The 27,141-nt window shown below is 42.5% G+C and overlaps 1 protein-coding gene across 2 annotated transcripts in view; it reads left to right on the top strand.

The window, feature by feature from the left end:
* The window catches only part of TENT4B (terminal nucleotidyltransferase 4B), a 33,656-nt gene extending 7,345 nt beyond the window's left edge, over window positions 1-26,311 (top strand). Inside the window, exons 2-12 of one of the 2 annotated variants that reach the window (XM_060682514.2) lie at window positions 8,380-8,503; window positions 11,759-11,805; window positions 12,692-12,812; window positions 14,934-15,041; window positions 16,913-17,041; window positions 18,388-18,601; window positions 19,257-19,383; window positions 19,518-19,621; window positions 21,699-21,886; window positions 23,552-23,716; window positions 25,727-26,311. In XM_060682514.2, coding sequence (XP_060538497.2) covers window positions 8,380-8,503; window positions 11,759-11,805; window positions 12,692-12,812; window positions 14,934-15,041; window positions 16,913-17,041; window positions 18,388-18,601; window positions 19,257-19,383; window positions 19,518-19,621; window positions 21,699-21,886; window positions 23,552-23,716; window positions 25,727-25,906 — 1,507 coding nt within the window. In that variant the 3' untranslated portion in view covers window positions 25,907-26,311. The remainder of the gene's footprint in view (window positions 1-8,379; window positions 8,504-11,758; window positions 11,806-12,691; window positions 12,813-14,933; window positions 15,042-16,912; window positions 17,042-18,387; window positions 18,602-19,256; window positions 19,384-19,517; window positions 19,622-21,698; window positions 21,887-23,551; window positions 23,717-25,726) is intronic. The other variant, XM_060682513.2, reaches the window with a different exon arrangement.
* The last annotated feature ends 830 nt before the right edge of the window (window positions 26,312-27,141 follow it).

Here is a 27,141-nt window from a genome sequence, read left to right as displayed (position 1 = left end):
GTGGCAATTCCTCAAATAAGATGTCACAGCTTCAACACTGTATTTTTTAAAGTAGGAAGCATGCGATTAAGAAAAGAAAAGAAGGCCACTCCCACATGGATATCTCTAACAGATGGTGTGAATTATTCTTTCACATCATGTTTCAAGAGAATATTGCAATGCCAAGGAAGTCAAATTATGTACTATTAATGTTCCATTAGTGTGTTTCAGAGAACACTTAATTTATGATTGATTTAATACCCGTGCCAGTCCCCGTTTAACAATGTTGTTTTGCTGATAAGGGAATACTTATCATAACCTTGGCCCTTGTGGGCATACAGGGAAGTACAGAATTAATAATATTTGAATCTTCTTCTGGATAGTAATTGGGGAGCTTGTTTTTTAAAAAAAATTGCTTTTCATGACATTTCCATTGAACAACTGTTATCTCTCTTGTACCTGCTTAGATTCTTCCCTTCTTGCTATAAATTGGAAGGGATATTTCATTTTGTTCCCATATCCAGTTCTTTATTATCCGAATAATTCTGTATTCAGTTCTTTGCCTACTGAATGTTCTGTCTTTAGCATAATTGAGAGGTTTGGGGATTAAAACTTCCAAAAGCATTGTGAAACTTTTAGGTATTATGTTTCTTTTCCTTTTGTTTCTGGTTTGTTACTCTCTTGATTTTTAAAAATTTGATGAACATAATTTGGTGGAGAGAAATGTGACTTTTTGGCAACCTATATTTCCCACAGTGAAAGGAGCTAGGGTTGAATTGATATACAAAACTTTTAAGTGTGTGTATGTATACGTACATACATACATACATAACCATACATACCATACATACATACATATATGAATCTTTTAGGGACGCAGTGGCTAAGACACTGAGCTTGTCGATCGAAAGGATGGCAGTTCAGCAGTTCGAATCCCTAATGCCGCATAATGGGGTGAGCTCCCGGAAAGCACATAAAAAATGCAAGTAGAAAAATAGGGACCACCTTTGGTGGGAAGGTAACAGCGTTTTGTGCACTGTGCTGGCTGGGGGATTCTGGGAATTGAAGTCCACCCATCTTCAGGCTTCCAAGGTTGAGAAACACTGCTCTACAAGTAAAGCGTGCCTTGTTTCCTTTTTGCCTGGATGGCAGGCAAACCCATCTCTGGGAAAGGCAGGATTTGGTCTCAGCCCTCCCAGACTGAAGTTCACACACCCTTCCCCGTTCGGTTGTATGGACTCCTGGTCTGTACTCAGTTTTTGACCTTGTTGTGTAAGATTACATAACTGTACAGGTGTGTTTTCTTATGCTTTTGTTATGAACATGACGGTAATTATCTTTGGGAACCTAACTGTGGCAGGTTTTAATGATCCTGAAAATAATTCCCTTCTGTTTTTCCTCCTGCCTCTAAACTTTTATAAAGAATGGAGATAACTTCTTCTAGTATTCTTGCATTTAAAAGAAGGAAAGGGAGGCAGCGCATCAGAATTCTCGCCCATCCGAGCACACGACTCCGTGTAGCAATGTGCGAATGAATTCCGTCGTCATTTATTGCCTTGATGTTCCCAGCAACTCTAGGTCATTTTACATGACATTTTTTTCAGATTAAACATTTGTCTTATTTCTCTCTCTTTTCAAAAAAACTTTGCTTGGTAAAAAATGTGAAACTACCCACTTGGCTTACCAAGCAATTCTTTTTTCTTTTTTTTTTCTCAATCCCAAGTTTTTTTAATTATATTATTTGTACATATCGATGTGTGAATGGTGTGATACCTGAGTTTCATACATTTCAATAAAAATAAACATCATGTTATTACACACAATTATTACATTTCATTTTTATTGTTTCATATTATTTGCACATATCCTTTACTTCAGTTCTAAACCTTCTTCTTACTCTTACTCTTCCATATATCTTAATATTTTGGTGTGTGTATATATATATATATATATATATATATATATATATATATATATATATATATATATATATATATATATATATATGTTTTCTCAGGTTTTCGCGGGTGTTTGTATGTAGGTCTTTGGTTATTCGGGTCTTCTCCCACGTAAAATTGGAAGTGTCTTGGCGACGTTTCGACGAAGTCTCATGCTCCTGGAAGCACGAAGCCGAGAACACCAGCCTGAAGATGACGAATGAGACTTCGTCGAAACGTCGCCAAGACACTTCCAATTTTACGTGGGAGAAGACCCGAATAACCAAAGACCCATATATATATATATATATATATATATATATATATATATATATATATATATATATATATATATATATATATATATATATATATATACATACTATAATTCCCCTCTTATTTCTATCTCTATTTTAGCTTCCCCCTCTCTCACTATAATATTCAAAGATGTGATAATATTTCTTTTCTGTTCCCTGCTATTACCACACATATTTTTCTTACAATACATTCTTTCATTTTCTAATCACCCATTATTTAATTCTAGCATGTTTTTATACTTATTTGATAATACTATTATTCAAATTCTAATTTTCCAATTAAAAACTTAATAATTCTTCATACCTCTGTTCATACTTCCCATCCTTGAAATTCTACTATTAATACACATGTTTACATTAAAATATATTCTTGCATTAACTAATCACCTGTTATTTAATTCTAGCATTTCACTATTAGCCATATTTTTATACATATTTAACTTCCACACTACAGACAAAGTAATTATCCAACTAATATAGTTCTAATATTAGTGCACATTATTAAAAATTTTTCATAAAGTCTCTTTTGCTTTACTTTCCCTTTCTTTCTCCTTTAGCCATCATCTCTTGCCAGTATCCCAATTTTTAGTCTTCAATTCTTTGAGCTGTGTTGTTTTCTAATCCTTGCATCCCCAGGGATGTAAAACGCTATTCCCAAAATTAACTTGACAGGTTCTTTGAAGGAAAAAGAACTATCAATCTGAAATTCTACAGTAATATAAAGGGGCTTATTTGGGTATTTGACTATCAAAATTATGACCAGATCATTGAAGAAATTGCTTACTCTCAAATTCCAAATACTCTTCACATGGATTGCTTGAACCATTGGGTTGCATAATCTTGGCCTTTGGTAATGCAATAAAATAATGAAGTTAAAGAGCCATTAAGGTATAACGTGCAGAATTGAATTTCATAATTAAACTTTCAGATGTTTACGTTGGAATTTGTACGTTCTATTGGTCTTAAAACACATCAATATGTCATTCTTAATTATAGATACTGAAGTGGGTACCTATATTCTTGTACATTGATATTAGGGTCCGAGATTCTTAGGAATTTAACATTATTTTATATCATCATTTGGCTGGCAAATCTTGCTGTATAAATTTGAGTGAACTCATTAACACCAATGGGACATTTTTAGCACCTATACAAGAAGTAGCTTGATTTTTCTCCCAAACTTTGCAAATGTAGCACTAGTAATAATTGTTAATATATAGTACATTACTCTGTTGCTACTGTTGCACACAGCATTAGTGATGATACAATTATTTGGGTAAGGATTGTGTTGTTATACAGTGATCAGTTATCGTCCGGAACAGATTCTTGCAGATAGATTGATTGATTAAAATTAGAACCATTACTCCAGTGTAGACTAAATGGGGGATAAGTTTCTGTTTGTGCTTAAGTTTTTTTTTTTAAGTAAATACTCAGCTTGAAGGGAATCGAATGCAAGAATTTTCTGTTAACCATTAGTTTCAGTTGGAGGGAAAAACTCATCCTTTTTACCCTAGCCAGCTGAAGAATACAACAGAGAATATATCATAACCGCTAAAAACTTAAGTTTAGTACTTGGAATTAATAGATTAGGCACAATTGTAGCTTTTTTTTTTCTCGGATTCTAAGTCACAGTTCTGTGGATTCAAGTTTTCACCCATTCACGTATTTTTAATGGCGCATTTGTAAATTAAAAAAATAATAACGAAGGGAGGAGAACCCCAGGTTTGGACTTCTGTGTGACCCTCTTCCCCCTTTAGCAAAGTTCGTTGTGTTTGGAGGCTTGCAGCACATGCTACTCGACATCCCGTTGATCATATTTCCTAATTTTATTTTTAAACACGCTTGCCCCAGTATGATCTGGGTTAGAATAAGCATCCGCCCTGTCCAAGATGAGATAGAAGAATGTACTAGGAAATGACCTCCTGTGCCAAAAAGGGGGGGAAAATGTTAATGAAGATTTTGAATCTTTTGGATACGTCCCAAGTAGACACCTTGCTTTATTTCCTAATTTTTTCTCATCCTTCAGGTTGACTTTAGACCAGGGGTCTCCAGCCTTGGCAACTTTAAGCCTGGAGGACTTCAACTCCCAGAATTCCCCTTCAATCCTGGCAGTTGAAGTCCTCCAGGCTTAAAGTTGCCAAGATTGGAGACCCCTGCCTTAGACAATTGCTGGATGCTTCTCAAGGAAATGCAAGTAAAGACGGGGCTAAACAGCCTTGCTGCCATACAGTGATCAAAAGATGGATTGAGGGAGAATAACAGGTAGTCCTTGACTTACGACCACCATTTTTTGTTCCTAAGCGAGACATTTGTTAAGCGGGTTTTGTTGCCCCATTTTACGACTTCCCTTGCCACAGTTGTTAAGTGAATCGTTGCAGTTGTTAAGTTAGCAACCCGATTGTTAAGTGAATCGGGCTTCCCCATTGGACTTTGCTTGTTTAGAAGGTCGCAAAACGGGATTGCGTGACCCCTCGGGACGCTGCCACCGTCATAAAATATGAACCAGTTGCCAAGCATCTTAAATTTTGATCACGTGACCATGGGGATGTTGTAACGGTCATTAAGTGTGAAAAACAGTCATAAGTCCCTTTGTAACTTTGAAATGGTCACTGAATGAGCTGTTGTAAATTTACCTTTACTACCCCATGTAGGTCCTTCAGATGTTGCAGAATTAGTTTCCTGACAGTTAGAACAATTAATCCGTGGAATAACTTGCCTCCAGAAGTTGTAAATGCTCCAACACTGGAAATTTTTAAGAAGAGATTGGAGAACCATTGGTCTGGAATGGTATAGGGCCGTGATGGGAGGGGTGGGGCCAGCCAGGAATGAGATTTGTGGGGTCTCCGAAATGCACAGCTAGAGGTTGTCCGGAACCCCTGCGAACCCCCAGCAGCCCACCCCTGGTCCTGACCCCTATAATTCAGTGGTTTCCTCCTTGTTTCCTACCTTACCCAAATCTGCTTATCAGAAAGCCTTATCAACGTTTGAGACGGGACATAAATCCCTTCCTTCGGCACTACGATTCCATTCTGGATGTTGAAAATCCATACATCTTAAAAGTGGGATTGGGATGGAGTTTAAACAACGGGTTTAAGGCCCGCTGAACATCACAAGAAAGACCCAGAGACCCCAACTCCTCCTCTTTCTCCCCCCCCCCACCAAACCTTGTAATCCTGTCACTGTCGAACGTATCTCAAAAAACATCACCAATGTAACCGAGGGCAGGTTGGCCTCTTTGTACAGTATGTTGCCTGCATTTATCGGAGCGGTTAATATTAACTATTAATGTCAACATGGTGTGCTGTTGGTATTCCGGAGCTTGAGAGAGAGAGAGAAAGAGAGAGAGAGCAGTGTTTTGCTGATATTGAGGATGTCATCCTTAGGTGAAAATATGTGGGTTGCCCGTTTGTGACTTCAGGGGGTTGGGTCTTCCCGTCTGCAGCCTGAAATTATGATTTGCGCCCCGTTTTAACTTCCCTGTGTCATCTGCTAAACCAGTGGTCCCCAACGATTCTGGCTTTCCGGATTGGCAGGGGTGTGGGGGAGAGGAAATGGTTCTGTGTGAGCAGCAGGCATCCACATTTGCCCCTCGCAACAGTACCCACCACTTGCTTGCGCGACTCAGTTCTGAGCGGGCTGCGGCCCAGTGTTGGGCTGTGGTCCGGGGATTGGGGACCCCTGTGCTAAACTGTCATAATCGTGAGATTATGAGGGGTCCTTGGTGCTCTCCAAACTTGGTTGTTTCCTTGCAGACCAGGAGTGGGTTCTAAATTTTTTTACTACTGGTTCTGTGGGTGTGGCTTGATGGTCATGTGCATTCTTTAGGATTTAGCAGAGGTACTGGTCTACCAGGCTTTTAACTGCTTGCAGAGCTGTACCAGTCTACCCATTTATTTTTGCGGGCACTGGTCTACTCATGTATTTTTGTAGGCACTGGTCTACTCATTTATTTTTGCAGGCACCGGTCTACTCAGGTTTTTTAGCAGGCACTGGTCTACCCATTTATTTTTTGCAGGCACCGGTCTACTCATTTGTTTTCGGAGGCACCGGTCTACCACCTAACTGCCTTTTACCACTGATCAGCTGTAGGGCGGCCCTTTGAAGCCCCGCGGCAAGAGTTTAAACAGTTTTTCCTTATAGCCCATCAGCTGGGACTCAGGAGGCAGCAATAGATTGGGGGGTGGGGCCAAATAAAAGGTAAGAATAACACGGGGGGGGCAGTTGCCGGGGGGCAGAACCGGTTCGGTGACATCATATCGTCACCGCTACCGGCTCGGCGGAACCGGGAGGAACCCACCACTGTTGCAGACGTTTCCTTACCCATTTGGGTAACATCATCAGTGCTACGTCATTGTCATCATCTAGCACTGATGATGTTGCCGAGCTGAGTAATGAAACGCCAGTGAGGAATCGTTTCAACCCTGAGCTACAAATATTTTCGTTTTATCAGCAACAAGAAAGTCCTTTGCACGTTGCCTGGGTTTGAAGCGCATTCCTCCGTGTCCTTCCTCTTAACGTATTTTTCATCGTCGATCGCTTGTATCTAAATCTGTCAGCCTTCAAGGTAGATCAGGGTCAGGAAACAGGCCCGGCAAGAAATACTAGATCTCTTGTTTTATTGATCCAGCTGATAGTCCTTGACTTAGAACCATTCGTTCAGCAACCATTCGAAGTTAACTAAAGTGACATGACCGGCCTTCACACTTAACAATCATTGTGGCATCCCTGGAATCATGTGTTCAGAATTCAACAACTTGGCAAATCGGCGTGTAATTTTTTATGCTTGTACATCCCGGGGGGTCACAGGATCGCCGTTTGTGAGCTTCGCAGCTGGCTTCTGACAGCAAAGTCAAGGGGGGGGGGGAGAGCCAGATTTGCGTAATGACAGCACGATTCACTTAACAACTAAAGTGATTCCATCACTGGGGCAAAAAGGAAGTAAAATCAGACATAACAAGTTTAAGAACCGCCTTAGTTAGCCATGGAAATTGTGATTGGAAATTGAGGACTATCTATAATACCGATTAAGGGGCGTGGTGGCTCAGTGGCTAAGACACTGAGCTTGTCGATCGAAAGGTTGGCAGTTCAGTGGTTCGAATCCCTAGTGCTGCGTAACGGGGTGAGCTCCCATTACTTGTCCCAGCTTCTGCCAACCTAGCAGTTTGAAAACACATAAAAAACGCAAGTAGAAAAATAGGGGCCACCTTTGGTGGGAAGGGAACAGCGTTCTGTGCACCTTTGGCGTTTAGTCATGCCGGCCACATGACCACGGAAATGTCTTTGGACAGCGCTGGCTCTTCGGCTTTGAAACGGAGATGAGCATTGCCCCCTAGAGTCAGGAACGACTAGCACATATGTGCGAGGGGAACCTTTACCGTTATATTTATACCAATTCCGAAAGCCTCTGACATCATTTCCCCTTCCCTTCGTCTTAGACCAAAGAGCATCAAGATGGGGCCTTCTTGAGTTTCTTCCTCACCCTTTTCCTTTTTTTTTCTTGGGCAACTTATTTCCTTCGAGCCCATCTCTCCCAATACCTCCAGCCTGCCTTCCAGCTTCTTCTCACCTCAGTTCTTCTTCTCTTCCGTTTCTGTATGGCAGAACAGATGGCCAAAGAGAACCTGGGGGTGGTAGAAGTATTAAACAGCGTCTCTTCCAGCCTGTTGTTTCTCTCCTAACTAATGTATCACGAGGCTAAGGCTGGCTTAGGGATTTCCTTCCGGGCCCTCAGAGGCATTTTTTATAGGACTTAAAAAAATCCTACATGAAGCAGTCTGATTTCCCATCGAGCTTGATTAAAATGCTTTCTGACTAAACCTTCATAAAGCCACAGATAAAACTCTTTCAAGTCTCCCTCTCCCCTTTCCTCCTCTTCTTTTAAAGACCCCGTAATCCCTTGCAGGGTGGAGTCTTGGGCAACTGAACGGAGCTGTTTACTGGCCGGATGCCCTTCCTGTCGCCAATGTGGAGTTTATATTCTCATCGTGCCCAGAGAGAGAAATATCTGCCTCTACCTAGGATCGAATTCACAGCCTCCTGATTGTGAGGCGAGACCTCCACCTATAAACCACCACACCACTCTCTCCCCTTTCCTCATTATTGTATAATTTTACTAACTCAGCCCTCCTTTTTTTTTTTTTCCCCAGCCTTCATGAAGAAATCAATGACTTCTACAAGTACATGTCTCCTCGACCCGAAGAAGAAACAATGCGGATGGAGGTGGTGAACAGGATACAAAACGTAATAAAGGAACTCTGGCCCAATGCGGATGTAAGTTTAGCAAACTCTTTAACTCAGTTGCTGAAGACGCTGGTGGTTCTTTTTCCAATGGTTGTAGACTTTAGGCAGAAACTCCACCATTCTGCAGTTTAAAAAAAAAAAGGGAAATCTGGTGTTAAAATGATGCAGTCTTTATTGTACGTTTGCATAGCTTCAGTCGGGTCTGGTCGGCATTTTCAGCCATTTTGCTTCTTCATCTCGGTCACCCTGGCCAAAGGGAACAGGTGGAGCAAATACTATTGATAAAGAGACTTCCAAGTTTCCTTGTCCAATTAATCTGCAAGGTTGATGCCCTAAACCTTGGCCACTTTAAGACTTGTGGATTTCAACTCCCAGAATTCCCCAGCCAGCCATGTCAGACAATATGATCAGCAAAAGGTTTTTTGAGTTGAGTTGGCACCTTGTGCTAAACCAGGGGTCTCCAAACCTGATAACTTTAAGACTTCAACTCCCAGAATTCCCCAGGCTGCCATGTCAAATAATACAATCAGCAAAAAGTTTTTTGAGATGAGTTTGCACCTTGTGCTAAATCAGGAGTGTCCAACTGTGGCCACTTTTAAGACTTGTGGACTTCAACTCCCAGAATTGCTGCCTGGGGAATTCTGGGAGTTGAAGTCCACAAGTCTTAAAATGGCCAAGGTTGGACACCCCCTGCCCTAATAAAACTGTTGCCAGTCTCTTTGGACTTCCAGATTTCATTTCCGGCTTGTAGATAGCGGCATTCCTGACTTGTCCTTCCCCTCAACAATTCAGTGCGTGGGAAGGGAGACCAGAAAGAAGTAAAGGGAAAGGGAACTGTAAGTCTCCCAGCGTAACCTTGAAGCAAACACATTGCTGACATTTTTTGGCTCCGGTGAGCTTTGGAGTCAGATCAGTGACCGAAATAATTTGCCAAAGGGCAACGTGTAAACCGTATAAGCAAAGTTCAGAGATCACAAAGGTCTCCTCCGCATTCAGTTGGAACCCTGCATAGCTTGGACGCTTCTGAAAAAAAAAAAAAAACCTGACGAAGGGGCTAACGAACCAAATCTAGACACTGCTATGGACGTGCTTAGTTTTTTTCTTTTCCCTCCAGCTGCCTTTGTGGCATGACTGTAAAACTGGAAGCAAATAAAAAAAAATTAAAAATAAATTACGGTCATCTGTTTACGTCTGCAAAATGTTCATTGGCAGGTTCATTGTAATTCATCTGAAAAATTAAGAGTCCTTTTTTTAAAAAAAAATAAATAAAAAACCCGGATCCAGTAAGAACGTATATGAGCTTAGCGTTTTGAAGAAAACGATAAAAGAAGCCTTGGCATTCAGCATGCTTTTCTTATAGTATTTATAGAAGCCAGCAATTGTGTCATTTCTCTGTTACTCAGGGGAATGTGCTTAGACACAAACATTCCTAGCAAGTGAGAACCGTTCTTGGCATCAGCCGGGCTTCACCATTAAGGGGACGGTGAGAGGCTTTAATTATCCTGGAATCAGGATAACGCAGCTGCCAAAGGAAGGAAGTGACTTCAGATCACTTGAGAAAGAAAATCAGCCCTTGTTGAAAAGTATGACCGGCATAGAGTTCCCCATCAACTTCCTTGAATAGACTGTGATTATTGAACCGGGGTGGCATAGTGATTAGAACACAGTCCCAAAGGTGCTTTTTCAGTCAGCAACTGGACTTTCTTGCTTCTCATCCAAGAAGCTTCTTCAGCTCTAACAGGATGGTGGGGAATGGAAGGATTTATATTCCTTGCAGACAGCTGGTCTTTTGCATCCTTTGGGTCACCCGAGTAGTGCTTTTAGCTATACAATTTGGGATGAACACCCTTTGAATAGTGTGGGAGTAGGAATGGATTCCCAGAGGAAAAATTTGCAGACTATAGGAACCAGGAGCAGCACTCAGGTGACCCTGAGGACACAGATTAACCTCCAAGTCCTTCAAGGACCCTCTAAAAAGGATGCAAAGGACCATCTGTCTGCAAGGAATATAAATCCTTCTATTCCCCACCATCCAGTCAGAGCTGAAGAAGCTTCTTGGATGAGAAGCGAAACGTCTTCAAAGAGGAAAAAAACAGAAAGTCCAGTTGCTTCCTGAAAAAAGCACCTTCGGGACAACCATTACCTGGATGACAGAGAATCTCTACAGACTGTTAGAATGCACTATTGCTGGCTAAATCTGCCCACAGCCAGAAGTTCGATTTTGACCAGCTCAAGGTTGACTCAACCTTCCATCCTTCCGAGGTGGGTAACATGAAGACCCAGATTGTTGGGGGGGGGCAAGATGCTGACTCCGTAAACCACTTAGAGAGGGCTCGGAAGCACTGTGAAGCGGTAGATAAATCTTAAGTGCTATTGCTGTCGCCTGGGTGGACTATGCAAATCTGAAAATGATTCTGAAGGGTCATCTGGAGGGTGTTTGTCCCAGGGATTCTGTCCCGGGTCCATCACAAGGGAAGAGATTAAGGAGCTTCAGACAAGTAATAGCCAGAGATTTGGCTAGGATGTGTGGAAGCTCCTGCAACGATCAAAGTTGTCTGCAAATTTAGAAAGCCCACTGCTAACAAAGCCTGACTTAGTAGGAAACAAATATCCACGAGTGGACGCAGCTGAGAAGACTGCAAACTGTCTGAATTTAAATTTAGTTTGTTCCTTGCGATTTATATTTATATTGATTGTTTCCTAGTATGATTTGGTTGCTTATTGTACCATATAACTATCATTAAGTGTTGTACCTTATGATTCTTGACGAATATATCTTGTCTTTTTATGTACACCGAGAGCATATGCACCAAAGACAAATTCCTTGTGTGTCCAATCACACTTGGCCAATAAAGAATTCTATTCTATTCTATTCTATTCTATTCTATTCTATTCTATTCTATTCTATTCTATTCTATTCTATTCTATTCTATTCTATTCTATGATTCTACTCTACTCTACTCTGCTCTATTCTATTCTCCTACAGCAAGTGGTTAATTAAGTGAAGGCATGGATAAACTTAAAACAGATAATGGCTTCATTCTCTGATTTCTCCTCCTTGTCAAAAGAAAGCCAGAAACATACATTCAGACAGCCCATTAAATGCCTGCTTGCTTATGGCTTAGCTTGATCTCTAGATTAATCCTATACATGCTGGATGATCCCCTAAAATCTGTCCGTTGAGGGCAGCAAGAGTCTGCGTTGCTGCTTATTCTTTTAATGCTTACGGTGAAAGGTTTTAATTTGTCTGTTTGGATTTTCTTCTCTCCTCCCCCCTCCCCCCAGGTGCAGATATTTGGAAGTTTTAAGACGGGTTTATATTTACCTACTAGGTTAGTAAGTTTTATTTATTGCATTTGCATTTTATCTTTCCTCCGAGCAACTCTTGAGTACAGGTAGTACTTTTACCAGTTACGAAAAAGTCACTTCATTACTTGCTCACACACTTAGGTCCTTCATGGGTCTATAAAGCAAAAGAAAACTGAAGTAACTTCTAAGTTCTTAGATCTAGAATATTAGAATTAGAATATTAGAATAGAAAAGAGCTGGAAGGGACTTTGGAGGTCTTCCAAGCCAGCCCCCTCCTCAAGCAGGAGAACCTATATTACTTAAGATAAGTGGCTGTCTAGTTTCTTCTTAAAACCTCCACTGATGGAGCACTCACAACTTCTGGTGGCAAGCTGTTCCACTGGTTAATTGTCCTCACTGTTAGGTAGTTTCTCCTTAATTCCAGGTTGCTTCTCTCTTTTGTCAGTTTCCAACCATTGTAAGATCTTAACACAATTGTGATTTCATTTAGAGGCTGTTTCACTTAATCGAGTTGCCAGTCCCACTAAATGAGGACTGTATTTGTCCCCCGTCTGCCTTCCCCCTTCGCCATTTGTTCCTCAGTTTACCTCGTTGTAACAACATCTGACTGGGACTAACTGGGAATGAGTCTTTGCGGTTTGGGAAAAGGCCTTGGCCCAGGAAGGCTTGAGATCAGTCATGTGATATACGTCTAAGATGGGGTGATGTACTAACGTTTCCGTAACTCGGAGACCAGGAAATAGCCTTCATTAAGTGCCGAAGGGTATCTGAAGTAGATGTCCCTTAGCAAGAAAGCTGGGAGTCTTTTCGTAAGAGATGGCACGCTGGTCCTTCTGCAGAAATCTTACCCATTCTGATTCCCCAAAATGCACCTGAACGAAGTATTAATCTTCTGCCATCTCGTTCCAGCGATATTGACTTAGTGGTGTTCGGAAAATGGGAGACTTTGCCACTGTGGACCCTGGAAGAAGCACTTCGGAAGCACAACGTGGCCGACAAAGGTTCAGTAAAGGTTTTAGATAAAGCCACTGTAAGTTAATTTGGTGTGTGTGTGTGTACGTGCTTTTTGTGCCTGTTAGCGTGGGGGTGATTTCCCCCAAAAAGTAACTTGTGAAACATCTCTACAATATTACAGTGGAGTCTGTACTTTGTCTAGAATGATAGAGGGCAGGGGTGGGCAAATGTGGCCCTTTTGCAACCTGTGGACTTCAACTCCCAGAATTCCTGAGACAGCTTGGCTAACTCAGGAATTCTGGGAGTTAAAGTCCACAGGTTGCAAAAGGGCCACATTTGCCCACCCCTGATATAGGGCAGTGATGGCTAACCTTTTTGGTGCCAAGTGTCCAAAGTGCAAGTGTGCATGCGAATGCGAGCACGCGTGCCCAAACCTCCTAAATGCAATATGAGCACCCCTCCCCCCATGCGTGCCCACCCCCTGCGCCCCGTTTTGGCTTCCAGGTTGGTGCAGGAAGCTTTCCAGGCCCAAAACGGGGCACAGGGGAACTGTGCGAGCCCCCACCCACCCATTTTGGGCCTGGAAAGCCTCCTGCACCAACCTGCCCCCCAACCCTCAGTGCATGCGCCCTGCCCCCCATGCATACATGGCAGAGATCCGAAGACCAGCTGGCTGGTGGGAGGCGCGTGTGCATGCACGGTGGAGCTGGGCTGGGGCTATGGCTGGCGTGCCCGCAGAGAGGGCTCTATGCGCCACCTGTGGCACATGTGCCATAGGTTTACCATCACGGATATAGGGTCTCCCACTTAATCAGGAGGTTGGACTAGAAGACCTTCAAGATCCCTACCAACTCTTATCACTCTGTTAACCTCAAGTTAATAGATCCGTATTGAACAGGGCTGCCACGATTCAAATCTTCCATCTAATAATGGACAGCTCTGTTGTTTCAGAGAATTTGCCTCAAGTCACATCTTGTGTGTAATTTATATCATTGATGGCTTTTCATCTTTTGTCTCAGTTTGTCATTTGACATGAACCGATGCAAAAGATAGAGAGAAGGTGCACATTAATTTCAATTACATCAGTAAACATGGATTCGGAGGGCCCCGTTTCCCTCTGTTAAATTAAGATTTTAACTCCTAGCTTTTTTTATTTTATTTTGAAACATCACTCTCTTTTTTTTTTCCATTGGGATAAAGAATAATTTTAAGTTCTGTGATGTTTTCCCAATTATCTGTTCGTGTTTAAAAACAGATGTTTTGAGTGTGTAATTGTATCTCATTCTCTCAGCTTCATATTAACTCTCAGCTTCATGCCACAGACAGGGTATTAAGTTTAAAATTTGTAATTCAGTTCAATTGTATAGAAGTATGTATGCATGTCCATAAAAGTCAGCTCAGTTTTCAAATTGGCTCATGGTGCAAGATTCTACTCATGATTCTAAATTGAGTTGAGAGAAGAGCTGATTCGTTCAAATTGTCCTCAGATCAAAGCTTTGGATCTAGGAGTCTGTAGCAGGGGTGAAATCTACTTACCTTCCCAACTGGTTCGGAAGTGCACATACCACGTGCGTCCCCTGATGTGCACAGACCCTCTGCGTGTGCGCAAACCCTTCTGCACATGCGCAGAGGGTAAAAAAACAAGTCACTTCCTAGTTAAAACCAGGAAGTAACGGCGACTAGGCGGGTGGGCAAAGGCTCGCACCGCCATCGCTACCGGTTCTCCGAACCACTAACCGCCATCTCTACCAGTTCAGACGAACCGGTCCGAACCGGGAGCATTTCACCCCTGGTCTGTAGAGATTCTCAGTCATCCAGGTCATGGTTGTCCCAAAGGTGCTTTTTCAGGCGGCAACTGGACTTTCTTGTTTTTTTCCTTTGAAGAGGTTTCGCTTCTCATCCAAGAAGCTTCTTCAGCTCTGACATCCATTCCCCACTCTCCTGTCAGAGCTGAAGAAGCTTCTTTGGGTGAGAAGCGAAACCTCTTCAAAGGAAAAAAACAAGACAGACCAGTTGCCTCCCGAAAAAGCACCTCTGGGACTTTGGATCTAAGCTTTGCGAGCAGAGGTCAAATCCCCAAATTCTGATTGGTTTAATTTTCAAGATGTTCTGCACCGAACTAAGACTAATTCTTTTATCAGAAAAGCTTTATTTTTATTTTTAAAAGACAAAAGATGCTGTTTTTCTCTTTCTTCAGGTTCCTATCATTAAACTGACAGACTCCTTTACTGAGGTAAAAGTGGATATCAGCTTTAATGTACAGAATGGGGTAAAGGCTGCCTATCTCATCAAAGATTTTATTAAGGTCAGTTGATGATGAAGGTAAACTTCGTTTCCCCTTGCTTATGAAATGCTCACACTGTACAGGTAGTCCTCGACTTACAACAGATCATTTAGTGACCGTTCAAAGTTAACAACGGCGTCGAAAATAGTGACTTAACGATGGCTTTTCTCAGTTACAACCTCTGCAGCATCCCCAGGATCACGTGATCAAAATTCAGAGGCTTGGCAACTGGTTCATACTTACGACCGTTTATTTATTTATTATTATTTATTAGTTCAATTTATATGCTGCCTTTCTCCGAAAACCATTGCTGTGTCCCGGGGTCACGTGATTTCCCCTTTTGCGACCTGTTGACAAGCAAAGTCAATGGGGGAAGCCAGATTCACTTAACGACCGGATTCCTGACTTATCAACTGCGATGATCGCTTAACAAGCCTGGCAAGAAAGGTCGTAAAATGGGGGCAAAACTCATTTAACAGGTTTTTTTTTAGTTAGCAGCATAAATTCTGGCCTCCATTGTGGTCATAAGTCAAGGACTACCTGCATTTATACTGTATACGGCGCATTCCCAGCAAAGCCAATCTGTGGGCAGTTCCATTCCACAACTCTTCGGTGATTGTTCTAGATCAGGTTTGGGAAGTAGGATTTAACACTTAAAATCAGTTTAAAAAATAGTATTTACTTACCTTCACTACCAGTTCGCAAATGTGAGCGTGCAGGACCTTCCGCGCGTGCTCAGAGCGTCAAAAATGGGACGTGATGGGTGGGCGGAGCCTCCTGCCATTGCCGCTAGCGGTTTGCCTGAACCAGATAGAAGCAGCTGAATACCACCACTGGCATAGAGGAAAAAAAAAAAACAAGAGGGATTGTTTGCATGTGCTCCTGCAAAGGGCACTGTGAGAATTTCAGAGAAGGGAGGGAGAAAGAAATAATTCGAAGCACACGCCTCAAGCAACGCTTGTCATTTTTCATCACATCCACTAGAGAGCATCGGAACACAACAAGTTTTAAAACGAAAATTTGGGATTATTGGTTTTTTTTTTTCTCCCTTTCCTCTTCCCCAAAGGTTGTATTTCCATATCAAAACTCCATTTCAATTTGAAAGGCGAGCAAAGTTTGGCCTTGGGTGCCGCATACCCATGATTTTAATCACGGCAGCCTCTTGTGGTTCCTGGAGCTGCAGGTGAAATATCAGAGGAATTTCACGGCAGATGGGCGGGTGGCATTTTATGAGTCAACTTGTATATAGACGTTGCCAAAGGAGGGAAAAAAAAAAAAAAAGTTGCAACGAAGTTGCCTTGTCTTATCTAATCAATTTAATACGGGAAAATATTTGCTCGAGGGCTCGATAAAAAGACTCGCATTCCTCTCCTTGATACAGTAGGAAAAAGGACTTCAAATATTAATTTTGAAATATTAAGGCTGGGTCGATGATCTCAGGATACAGGCGTGTGAAGCAGAGGTGGGTTTCAGCAGGTTCTGACCAGTTCTGGAGAACCGGTAGCGGAAATTTTGAGTAGTTCAGAGAACCGGTAGTAAAAATTCTGACTGGCCCCGCCCCCATCTATTCTCTGCCTCCCAAGTCCCAGCTGATCGGGAGGAAATGGGGATTTTACAGCATCCTTCCCCTGGATTGGGGAGGGAATGGAGATTTTACAGTATCCTTGTTGGTGCCACGCCCACCAAGTCACACCCACAGAACCGGAAGTAAAAAAATTTGAAATCTGTAGTTAACCCTGCTTTAGAATTGTACAATAAGGTTGGCTGGGGAATTCTGGGAGTTGAAGTCCACCCACCTTAAAGGGGCCGAGTTCGAGAAACCCTGTTCTAACTGGACAAAGACCAAAGAAGTAAAAAAATAATAATTCCCATCTTCTTTTTCTTTTTTGCAGAAATATCCTGTATTGCCATATTTAGTTTTAGTATTGAAACAGTTCTTATTGCAAAGGGACCTCAATGAAGTATTCACAGGTGGAATCGGATCTTATAGTCTTTTTTTAATGGCTGTCAGCTTCCTCCAGGTAAGTTAAAATTCTTTCCTGACAGTTCACGAGTTTGTGTCCTAATTGTTGCATATCCCTTACTGCTCATAATGGTACAGAATTCATTTAAAAAAAAAAAAAAAAAAGGTGGCGGAGAAAGGTGCATTGGATATCTTCGCCATCTAGAGTTATTTGTAAAAGTAATAAAGCCGGGAAACAAATAATAAATAAATAAAGATGCTTCTTCTTGTGCCCTATCCATCATCGGACGTTGGCGATCCTATTTTTATCAACAAACAAAGCTTAGCATGATGTATAAAACTCCATCATAGGGTTGTAGAATTAGAATAGAATAGAATAGAATAGAATAGAATAGAATAGAATAGAATAGAATAGAATAGAATAGAATAGAATAGAATAGAATAGAATAGAATAGAATAGAATTCTTTATTGGCCAAGTGTGATTGGACACACAAGGAATTTGTCTTTGGTGCACATGCTCTCAGTGTACATAAAAGAAAAGATATATTCACCAAGAATCATAAGGTACAACACTTAATGATAGTCATAGGGAACAAATAAGCAATCAAATCATTCTAGGAAACAGTCAGTATAAATCGTAAGGATATCAGCAACAAGGTTATAGTCATAGTCATAAGTGGGAGGAGATGGGTGATAGAATGATGAGAAGATTAATAGTAGTGCAGACTTAGTGAATAGTTTGACAGTGTTGAGGAAATTATTTGTTTAACAGAGTGATGGTGTTCAGGAAAAACTGTCCTTGTGTCTAGTTGTTCTGGTGTGCAGTGCTCTATAGCGTCGCTTTGAGGGTAGGAGTTGAAACAGTTTATGTCCAGGATGCAAGGGGTCTGTAGTTTGATGGAGTTAGGTAGAACAGCTGCTACAGATGCTGCTACTACCAGTTGAGCACGAACAGATGTTCCATCAGGAATTTTGCAGAGACAAGAGTGGAAGTGTCTGTGGAGATTCTCAGTCATGGTTGTCCCAAAAGTGCTTTTTCAAGAGGCAACTGGACTTTCTGGTTTTTCTTTGAAGACGTTTCGCTTCTCATCTAAGAAGCTTCTTCAGAGCTGAAGAAGCTTCTTAGATGAGAAGCGAAACGTCTTCAAAGAAAAATCAGAAAGTCCAGTTGCCTCCTGAAAAAAAGCACTTTTGGGATAGACTGGAAGCTTTGGAAGTTATTGGCTTGCTGTATTGAAGTTTCCTGCCTAGGAGGTGGGGAAATGATTTTTATGGCGCAGGGTTTCTTGTTCTTTGCTGGTTGAGCTTTCAATTTCATAGACCTCGTTCAGTTGTTGAATGGGATGGTCCAGAAAATTGAAAATTTTTTTTTTTTTCTCAACCCTTTTTGCTTGTTTCCACAGCTACATCCCCGGGGGGACGCCTGCACCCCCAATGCCAATTACGGCGTCCTTTTAATAGAATTTTTTGAATTATACGGCCGTCATTTCAACTACCTGAAAACGGGAATCCGAATCAAGGATGGGGGTTCTTACGTAGCCAAGGATGAAGTTCAGAAGAATATGCTAGATGGTTACAGACCGTCAATGTTGTATATTGAAGACCCACTACAACCAGGTATCGAGGGTTTTGCGTTAGGCGTGGGAAGGTTTTTGATATACGGAGTAGAAGCCCCTGAAAATACTTTGCTCCTGATTCCATCTTTCCCTGATATTTTCCTTGTGAATTGATTTATTCATGACTGATTAATATAATGGCATTCATTTGTGAGCATACTGCCAGATTAATAGGTTTAAAGACTATGTTGCAAAGATATGAGGATAGCAATAGCGCTTAGACTTATATACTGCTTCACAGTGCTTTACAGCCCTCTCTAAGCGATTTACAGAGTCAGCCAATTGCCCCCCAAAATTTGGCTCCTCATTTTACCCATCTCAGAAGGAAGAAGAGCTGAATCAACGTTGAGCCGGTGAGAATCGAACTGCCAAATTGCAGGCAGCCGGCAGTCAGAAGAAGTAGCCTGCAGTACTGCATTTTAACCACTGCGCCACCGTGGCTCATTTATGCGATAGGATATTTGACGGGTGCCCAAAGGATATGAGATAGGCAGCAAATAAATTTCATAATAAAATAAATAAGAATTAATAAAAGAATTAAAAAATAAAATAAAATGGATTAGATGAGAGGGAAGAGTAAGAAATAAGCATATACATAGGATGGTTATAATAGGATTTTTGTTTTCTCCTTCTAACTATTGCTCTTTTTTTTAAAGGCAATGATGTTGGGAGAAGCTCTTACGGCGCCATGCAAGTTAAACAGGCCTTCGATTACGCATACGTGGTTCTGAGCCATGCCGTCTCTCCGATAGCTAAATGTTATCCCAACAACGAAAGCGAAAGGTAAACATTTGGGGGGGAGGGGGGGTTGTTTCAGTCAGAGGCCTCGCTGACCTCATTTTTTTTTTCCTATCCCCGCTTTCAAATCCAGTAATCTTCCTTTTTTTCTCTCTCCCCCTTCCAAAAAAATGTCACAGTATATTAGGAAGAATAATCCGAGTTACGCAAGAAGTTGTGACGTACAGAGAATGGATATCCAAACAGTGGGGGATCCAGAATAATACAGAGACGTCGTGCAATGGTAAGAGACTTAAAAAGTTCTGGCAGCAATATTTCAGGGACATAGATGGTCCTTGAGTTACGACTGTAATGCAGCTTGCCTTTGATAGCAATAGTAATAGCACTTAGACTTATATGCCGCTTCACAGTGCTTTACAGCCCTCTCTAAGCGGTTTACAGAGTCAGCCTCTTGCCCCCAACAATCTGGGTCCTCATTTTACCCACCTCGGACGGATGGAAGACTGAGTCAACCTTGAGCCAGTCAGGATTGAGCTGCTGGCAGTGGGCAGAGCCTGCAATACAAGGAAGGAAGGAAGGAAGGAAGGAAGGAAGGAAGGAAGGAAGGAAGGAAGGAAGGAAGGAAGGGCAATAACACTTAAACTTATATACTGCTTCACAGTGCTTTACAGCTCTCTCTAAGTAGTTTACAGAGTCAGCCTCTTGCCCCCAACAATCTGGGTCCTCATTTTACCCACTTCAGAAGGCTGGAAGGCTGAATAGACTTTCTGGTACCTCCCTGAGTCTGCAATTAAAAGTCTCACGGTATTTTGATTTTTAAAACAAGCTACTGAGCCACATACATTACAGAAAGAAGCATGGAATAACAATAGCTAAATCTGCTAAATAGCTAAAAAAAAAAAAAAAAAAAAAGAGTTTGTCTGGTAGTAACCTGATGCTGGCAAATAATAAAGTGATTGTGTAATAATGTAAGAGGAATTGAAAGCCATTTGGCCTATTGCCAAGTTATTCCCAAATATTCCGAATCCAGCATTAAACTGGATTGGACATGGAGAGAGAGAGCGAGCAGTAGATTGAAAAAAAAAAAAAAAACAGCTAGATCCCAAATGGCTCAAGCAATAAAGCATTAAAGTTGAATTTATGGACCTGTTTGGAAACAGCTCCATTCATCCCTGTACGAGCCACTTCTGATGCAATCCTTCGCTGCACGAAAATTAATTCCAAGAAACGATTTCTTTTATTAAGCTTTGGCATTGTTTTCCTCCAAAGGAAGCTTTTTTAAAAAAAGAAAAAGAAAAAATAGCACTCTGCTTCACTGTGTTGTGTTGGGAATATATATGTGGACGGAAGAATAGTGATGCCCAATTCCTTCGGATTCGTGGAACCAGAAGAAAAATCACCGTTCTAAATAATGTATGAGACCCATCTAAATAAGATAGGAATGACTTCTGAGTAAGCAAATGCACAAATCAACGAAAGCCAGATGTTTTCAAACAGGTTTTATAGGCTTGACTAGAAGGATAATTCCTCGTGTAAAGGGGAAAGAAGAATGCAAAGTCCAAAGATAATTCTTCATTAACCGAGATGCAGAGATATATACCTTTCCGCATAGTTGGATATTTATGGAGAAGAGTTGCTGATTTAAACAGCAGATGTCAGGACAAATAAAACTCTCAGGTCTTAGAAGAGTCTGGCCTTTCTTAGACTTTGTTACAAAACGACCTCATTAAACTGACATTGGGGAAACATCCTCTTTACATCCAGTGGGCAAATTCCTAACTGCTGTGGCCCGCCAACAGACAGCAGAGCTAGAAGCAGATTCAGACAGTGAGGAGGTTGGGGGAGGAACGTAGGCCAGTCCTGGAGTCTGGGGAAGGCTCGGATGAGGACTCTGCGGCGGAGGCAGAGAGGGGGTCTAGGCCATCTAGTAATTCTTTGCTGCCCCCGAAGTCTCCAGAGTCTGACATCAGCGAAGCAGAAGAACAGTGTGAGCCTGTTCCCAGTGTGCGCATGCACAGAGCTGCCAGGAGACAGGGGAAGGATACTGCAAAATCTCCATTCCCACCCCACTCCAGGGGAAGAATACTGCAAAATCCCCATTCCCACCCCACTCCTGGGGGACGGATACTGCAAAATCTCCATTCCCACCCCACTCTGGGACCAGCCAGAGGTGGTATTTGCCAGTTCTCCAAACTAAAAATTTCTGCTACTGGTACAACCCCGCAGGCCTCATCTGGACCCCGGGCCTTAAGTTTGACACCCCCTGCCATAGACCCTCTTTTCCCATTATTAATAACCTTATAACAAAACCTCCTTTATTGTGAAATGGTGCTTATTCTCCGTTCCTTCTTTGGCCCTAGGTAACGGAGTGACATTAATGGCGGATAATCAACAGCTGGACAAATATAACAACAACCTTTCCGAAGAGAACCAGTCGCTAGGAAAAGCGAGAAGTAAAACGTTGGAGACGCCCAGCAAACATTCATCAAACTCTTCATCAGGCCCTTTGTCGTCGTCGTCATCCACGCTCTCCAGCTCCAGCGATGTGGTAAGTATCAAATTCAAATCGGATTACCGCACAGCCGCCTCTAAATGGTTGGAACAGGGTTTCTCACAACGTTGCCCCTTTAAAGACTTACGGACCTCGACTCTCAGCACTGAGGAATTCTGGGACTTGAAGTCCACACGTCTTAAAAGTTGCCAGATGTTGAGAACGTCTATGGAGGTTCTCAGTCATCCAGGTCATGATTGTCCCAAAGGTGCAACTAGACTTTCTGGTTTTTCTTTGAAAACATTTCACTTCTCATCCGAGAAGCTTCTTCGGGTCTGACGTGTGACATTCCCCACCATCCAGTCAGAGCTGAAGAAGCTTCTCGGATAAGAAGCGAAAAAAGCACCTTTTTTTTTTTTTGCTTTAATTTATATGCCGCCCTTCTCCAGAGACTCAGGGTGGCTTACAATGCATTAAGCAATAGCCTTCATCCTTTTGTATATTTATACAAAGTCAGCTTATTGCCCCCACAATCTGGGTCCTCATTTCACCTACCTTAGAAAGGATGGAAGGCTGAGTCAACCTTGAGCCTGGGGAGATTCGAACTTGCAGTAATTGCAAGCAGCAGTTGTTAATAACAGTGTTTAGTCCACTGTACTACAGGCTCTTAGCCTGTCACCTTTGAGACAGAGGTTGAAAAACACCGCCTAAAATAACATACAAGAGTTTAGCGAATCATAAAAAATGCAGAGCAGGTGACAGAAATATAATACACAGCGCCTGCCTGTCAGAAAGCCTGACGGGGTTGCAAATTTTGGAACTACCTCCAGGAAACCCTGTCGCGTTGTTTAGCCATCCAAATCTCTGGCGTACGGAACACAACGTATGAAGTTTATAAAACAATAGTTTAGAACAGCGGCCCCCAACTTTTTGAGCACCGGGGACTGGTTCCGTGGAGAGAGATTTTTCCATGGACCGGAGGAAGCGTGGTTTCGTGTGCTGCCTGCATCCCACGGATGAGGCTTCATTTGTTTATGCGGCCTGGTTTCTGGCATGCCACGGCGTGGTATGCATAGTGCACAGACCGGAGGTTGGGAACCCCTGGCTTAGAAGCATTCCTGGCAGTGATGGGATTCATCCAGTTCGCACCACTTCGGGAGAACCGGTTGTTAACTTTCTGAACAGTTTGGTGAACTGATTGTTGGAAGAAAAATCATTAGGGCAGAGAACCAATTGTTAAATTATTTGAATCCCACCACTGATTCCTGGGCTATAAACCTGGCCTGTCAGAAGAGAAGCGAGAAAATATCGAGCCACTTATACAAATAGTCTTCACTTAATAACTGGTCCCTTCATGACCGTTTAGAGTTACGATGCCTCCCCCAATACAAACACACACACACACACAAACTCACACATGCTATAGTCATATATCCGCATTTCAGACGTGATGCGATTTACATTGATTTGCTTAATGACCATCATGGTTTCTTAAATATCCGCCACCAAAAAGGGAAAAGAAAAAAAAAAAAGTAAAATCAGGCCCATGTCACTTGAATACCTCAGCTCATTATGACCGTCATGACTTAATTCCGGGCTCCATTACAGTCGCAAGTCAAGGAACAACCTGTGTTTCGTCAGAATTCTGGTCCCCGCATGTAGTTTTGAAATGGTTCCCGTTATGTCAAAGATGGCGTCATCCTTCTGCTCCTTCCTCCACAGGAGTCGGATGGCACCCCATGCAAAACCTCAAAACAGCTGGGCTCCTGCCAGACTTCGGCAAACAGATTGGTACCTCAGGAGATCTCCCTCGGGTCCTCTCAGCTGAGCGGCAAAATGCCAAGTAGCCAAACAGTGAACGCATCCAATGTGACAAATAAGTCCCAGGTCGGTATGGGCCCAGGTTCAAACAATCTCAGTTCCCCTTCAAGACTATCTGAAGCCCGCCCGGTGCTGTGATTTCTGTCCCTACCCTGGAAATAGGTTTAAGAGCTCTAGAAACATTAGAATATTGCGCTTAAACATAGCTTGGGATAACTTAAGTCTGCAGTCTAGGAATAATGGCGATCCCCTTCCCAATAAATAGAACTGAGCATTGGTCATTTCACTATTTTAATACCGTGTTTCCCCGAAAGTAAGACCCTGTCTTATATTTTTTTGAACCCTGAAATAAGCACTTGGCCTTATTGCCATGCACTCAAAAGCCCGATTGGGCTTATTATCAGGGGAATGTCTTATTTTGGGGGAAACAGGGTATGTCACACAGTCGGATGAACACCCTTAAATTCATTTTATTAGGTTGTTTTTAAATCCCGCCTTTATTACTTTACAAGCATCTCAAGGCAGAGAACATATTCAATACTCCTTCCTCCTCCTGTTTTCCCCACAACAACTCTGTGAGACAAGAGCCACTCTGCAGCGGGAAATGGGCAGCGTATAGATTTAATACAGTAAGTAAGTAATTTGGGCTGAAAGAGAGTGATTGCCTCCAAGTCACCCAGCCAGCTTTCATGCCTAAGGCAGGACTAGAAGTCCCAGTTTCCCGGTGGTTGGTCCATAATCACCAACTGGCTTTCATGCCTAAGGCAGGACTAGAACTTACCATCTCCTGGCTGGTCATCCAGCCAGCTTTCATGCCTACAATGCATAGGTGAAATCCACTTACCTTCGCTACCGGTTTGGGAACGGAAGCGCACGGGAGTGCACATGCGCTACATGCGGGAGCGCCTGTTCTGTGCATGCACAGAAGATTAAAAATGGGATATAATGACGTCCCGGTGGGTGGGTGGAGCTACCGCCGGCGCTACCACTTCACGCGAGCCAAATAGATCCGGCCGGATTTCACTAGTGCTACAATAGGACTAGAACTCCCAGTCTCCTAGCGATTGGTCCAAAGTCACTCAGCCAGTTTTCATGCCTAAGGCAAGACTGCAACTCGCCATCTCCTGGTGATTGGCCCAAAGTCACCCAGACGGCTTTCACGACCAAAATGGGACTAGAAACTCACACTTACCTGGTGATTGGCCCAAAGTCATCAACTGGCTTTCATACCTAAAGTAGAACCAGAACTCTCACAGGCTCCTAGTAATGGCCCAAAGTCACCCGGCCAGCTTTCATGCCTAAGGACTAGAACTTCCCATCTCCCAGTTTCGAGCTCGTACCTACACCACTGAGTCCCAGCTGCTCTCTTAATGCCATTTGCTTTTGTGATGGAGCATGTTGTGGCCCGCCGGCGGCCTGCGGAACTGGCAGCAGAGTCGGACAGTGAGGAAGTTGGGGAGGAACATGGGCCAGTCCTGGGGAAAACTCGGACGAGGGCTCTGCGTCAGAGGCAGAGAGGGAGCTAGACAGCAGTGAGGCAGAGGAACAGCTGGAGCCTGTTCACAGTGTGCGCACACACAGAGCTGCCAGAAGACAAGAACAACTAAGAAAGCAGGGCCCACTTGGGAGTAAAGCCACACCTTGGAGGTGATTGGCCCCTCCCATAGGAAACAAAAGGGGAGTGAAAGGGGAGGGGGCTTTTGCAGGAAACAATTCGTTCGGTTGTTTCAAGAGTGGAAAATTCTGTTCGTGACTCTAAGAGACTCTGTGCCAAGTTTTGCCTTGTACTGTGTTTGGAAACAAGTTACCTGGCAGCTTGCCAAGCGAGATAAGGTCTGTGTTGATAAATATTCCTTTGAAAAACTGTTTGGACAAGCCTTGCTGACTGTGGATGAAAGTAATTCACAGTCGTGTAAATAAAAGAGGTTTAGCCGGGACCAATTCCTGCTTTTTAAGGGAGCCTAGGTCAGAACAGAGCAGAAGAAGTCTCGCTGGTCTTCACCCTTTCTTTCTTTCTTTCTCTCTCTCTCTCTCTCTCTCTCTCTCTCTCTCTTTCTCTCCTTTTCTACCCCACAGCACGGATCCATGAGGCTCTTCCGCACTTCTTCCAACAAAAGCATCCAAGGTCCGGGGAATTCCAGCCACGGCACCTTGGTGACGAACAAACAGTACCAGGGCGCTAAGCCACAACAATTTTACCACGGGAAAAAAAGGAAACACAAGAGGGACGCTGCGCTTTCAGAGTTATGTAGATAGTTTTCCTATCTTGACGGTTGGACTTGTTGCCCCCCTGTGTGCAATGCTCTCTCACGCTACGAGAATTAACTTGGACAAAAACGATTTCCAAGATCCCTTCTGGAGTCTCAAGACTGTTGGAACGTTGATTAGCAACGCATTTTAGTTTTTTGGGGGGGTGGGGTTGTTTTTTTTTTTTTTTTTTCCAGCTCGCCACGAAAAACCGATCATGAAGACTGAATAACTGCAAAAAATAATAATAATAATAATAAAAAAAATAAAAAATAAAAAGCGGGTGGGAGGGAGGAAGAAGAGGACAAGGCTGCTTCTCCAGTAAGTCATATGCTACAACAGGGTTGTTTAGATATATAAAAAGCTTGAATGTAAAATAAATATATCCCGTCAGCTTTCGGGGGCTGACTTCTAGGGGTAGATTACAGTGTATTTAAAGGTTTGGTAATTAACTGAAATAAAACAAAAAAGATTTAAACAAATCAAAACAAAAAAACAAAAAAAAACCTGGGGTGGGGGGGGGTGAAACGTAATTTGAGGGCAAACCCAAACTTCAAAAAAAAAAAAGAGAGAGAGAGAGAGTGAATCCTCGCATGATAATTTAAAAAAAAAAAAATATTTTTGCAAACATCCGCCATTTTATCGTGTATGTATAGATGACCCTAGGGCAAATTTGACGATTTGTAATAGTGGATTTGTTAATATTTTTTACGTAACGTTTACCCGTTTTAAATCGTAGAACAATTTTCTTTTCCTTTCCCTTCTTCCCTCCCACCCTCCCCCCCACCCCTCCCCCGCCCCACCGATTCATTTCATTGAAAAACAACTTCGACGAAAGTACCGGAAGCTGAATCGTCGCCTGAACAACGGACAAATGTAGCGAACGATAACAGTTCGGCGTTTCGTGATGCTTTTTTTCCCCTTTCAACATTGAAATCATTTAATAGCACATTGACCTGCGTGCATAACTTGATTCTCCGAAGGCAAAAAGAAAAAAAAAAAAAGAAAAAAAATTAGAAGATGGATGCCAGAGCAAATGCTTGTTTATAAAATATACAAATACCTTCTATTGTCAACTCTGATCTTGTATTCCACTCTGGGGAAAGAAAACAAAAAAAAAACAAAAACCAGACTTTAAAACTCTTTTTTTTTTTCTTTTTTTTTTGAGGGGTGGGGTAAAATGCCATCATCACTCAGGCAATGGGGACATTCCAGGTTAGCTTTCATGGGAAATCATGGTTTGT

The sequence above is a fragment of the Pantherophis guttatus genome, chromosome 11 (assembly GCF_059756535.1).
Source record: "Pantherophis guttatus breed Tessera chromosome 11, ASM5975653v1, whole genome shotgun sequence".
Classification (NCBI taxonomy): domain Eukaryota; kingdom Metazoa; phylum Chordata; class Lepidosauria; order Squamata; family Colubridae; genus Pantherophis; species Pantherophis guttatus.
This window is presented reverse-complemented; position numbering and strand designations above follow the sequence as displayed.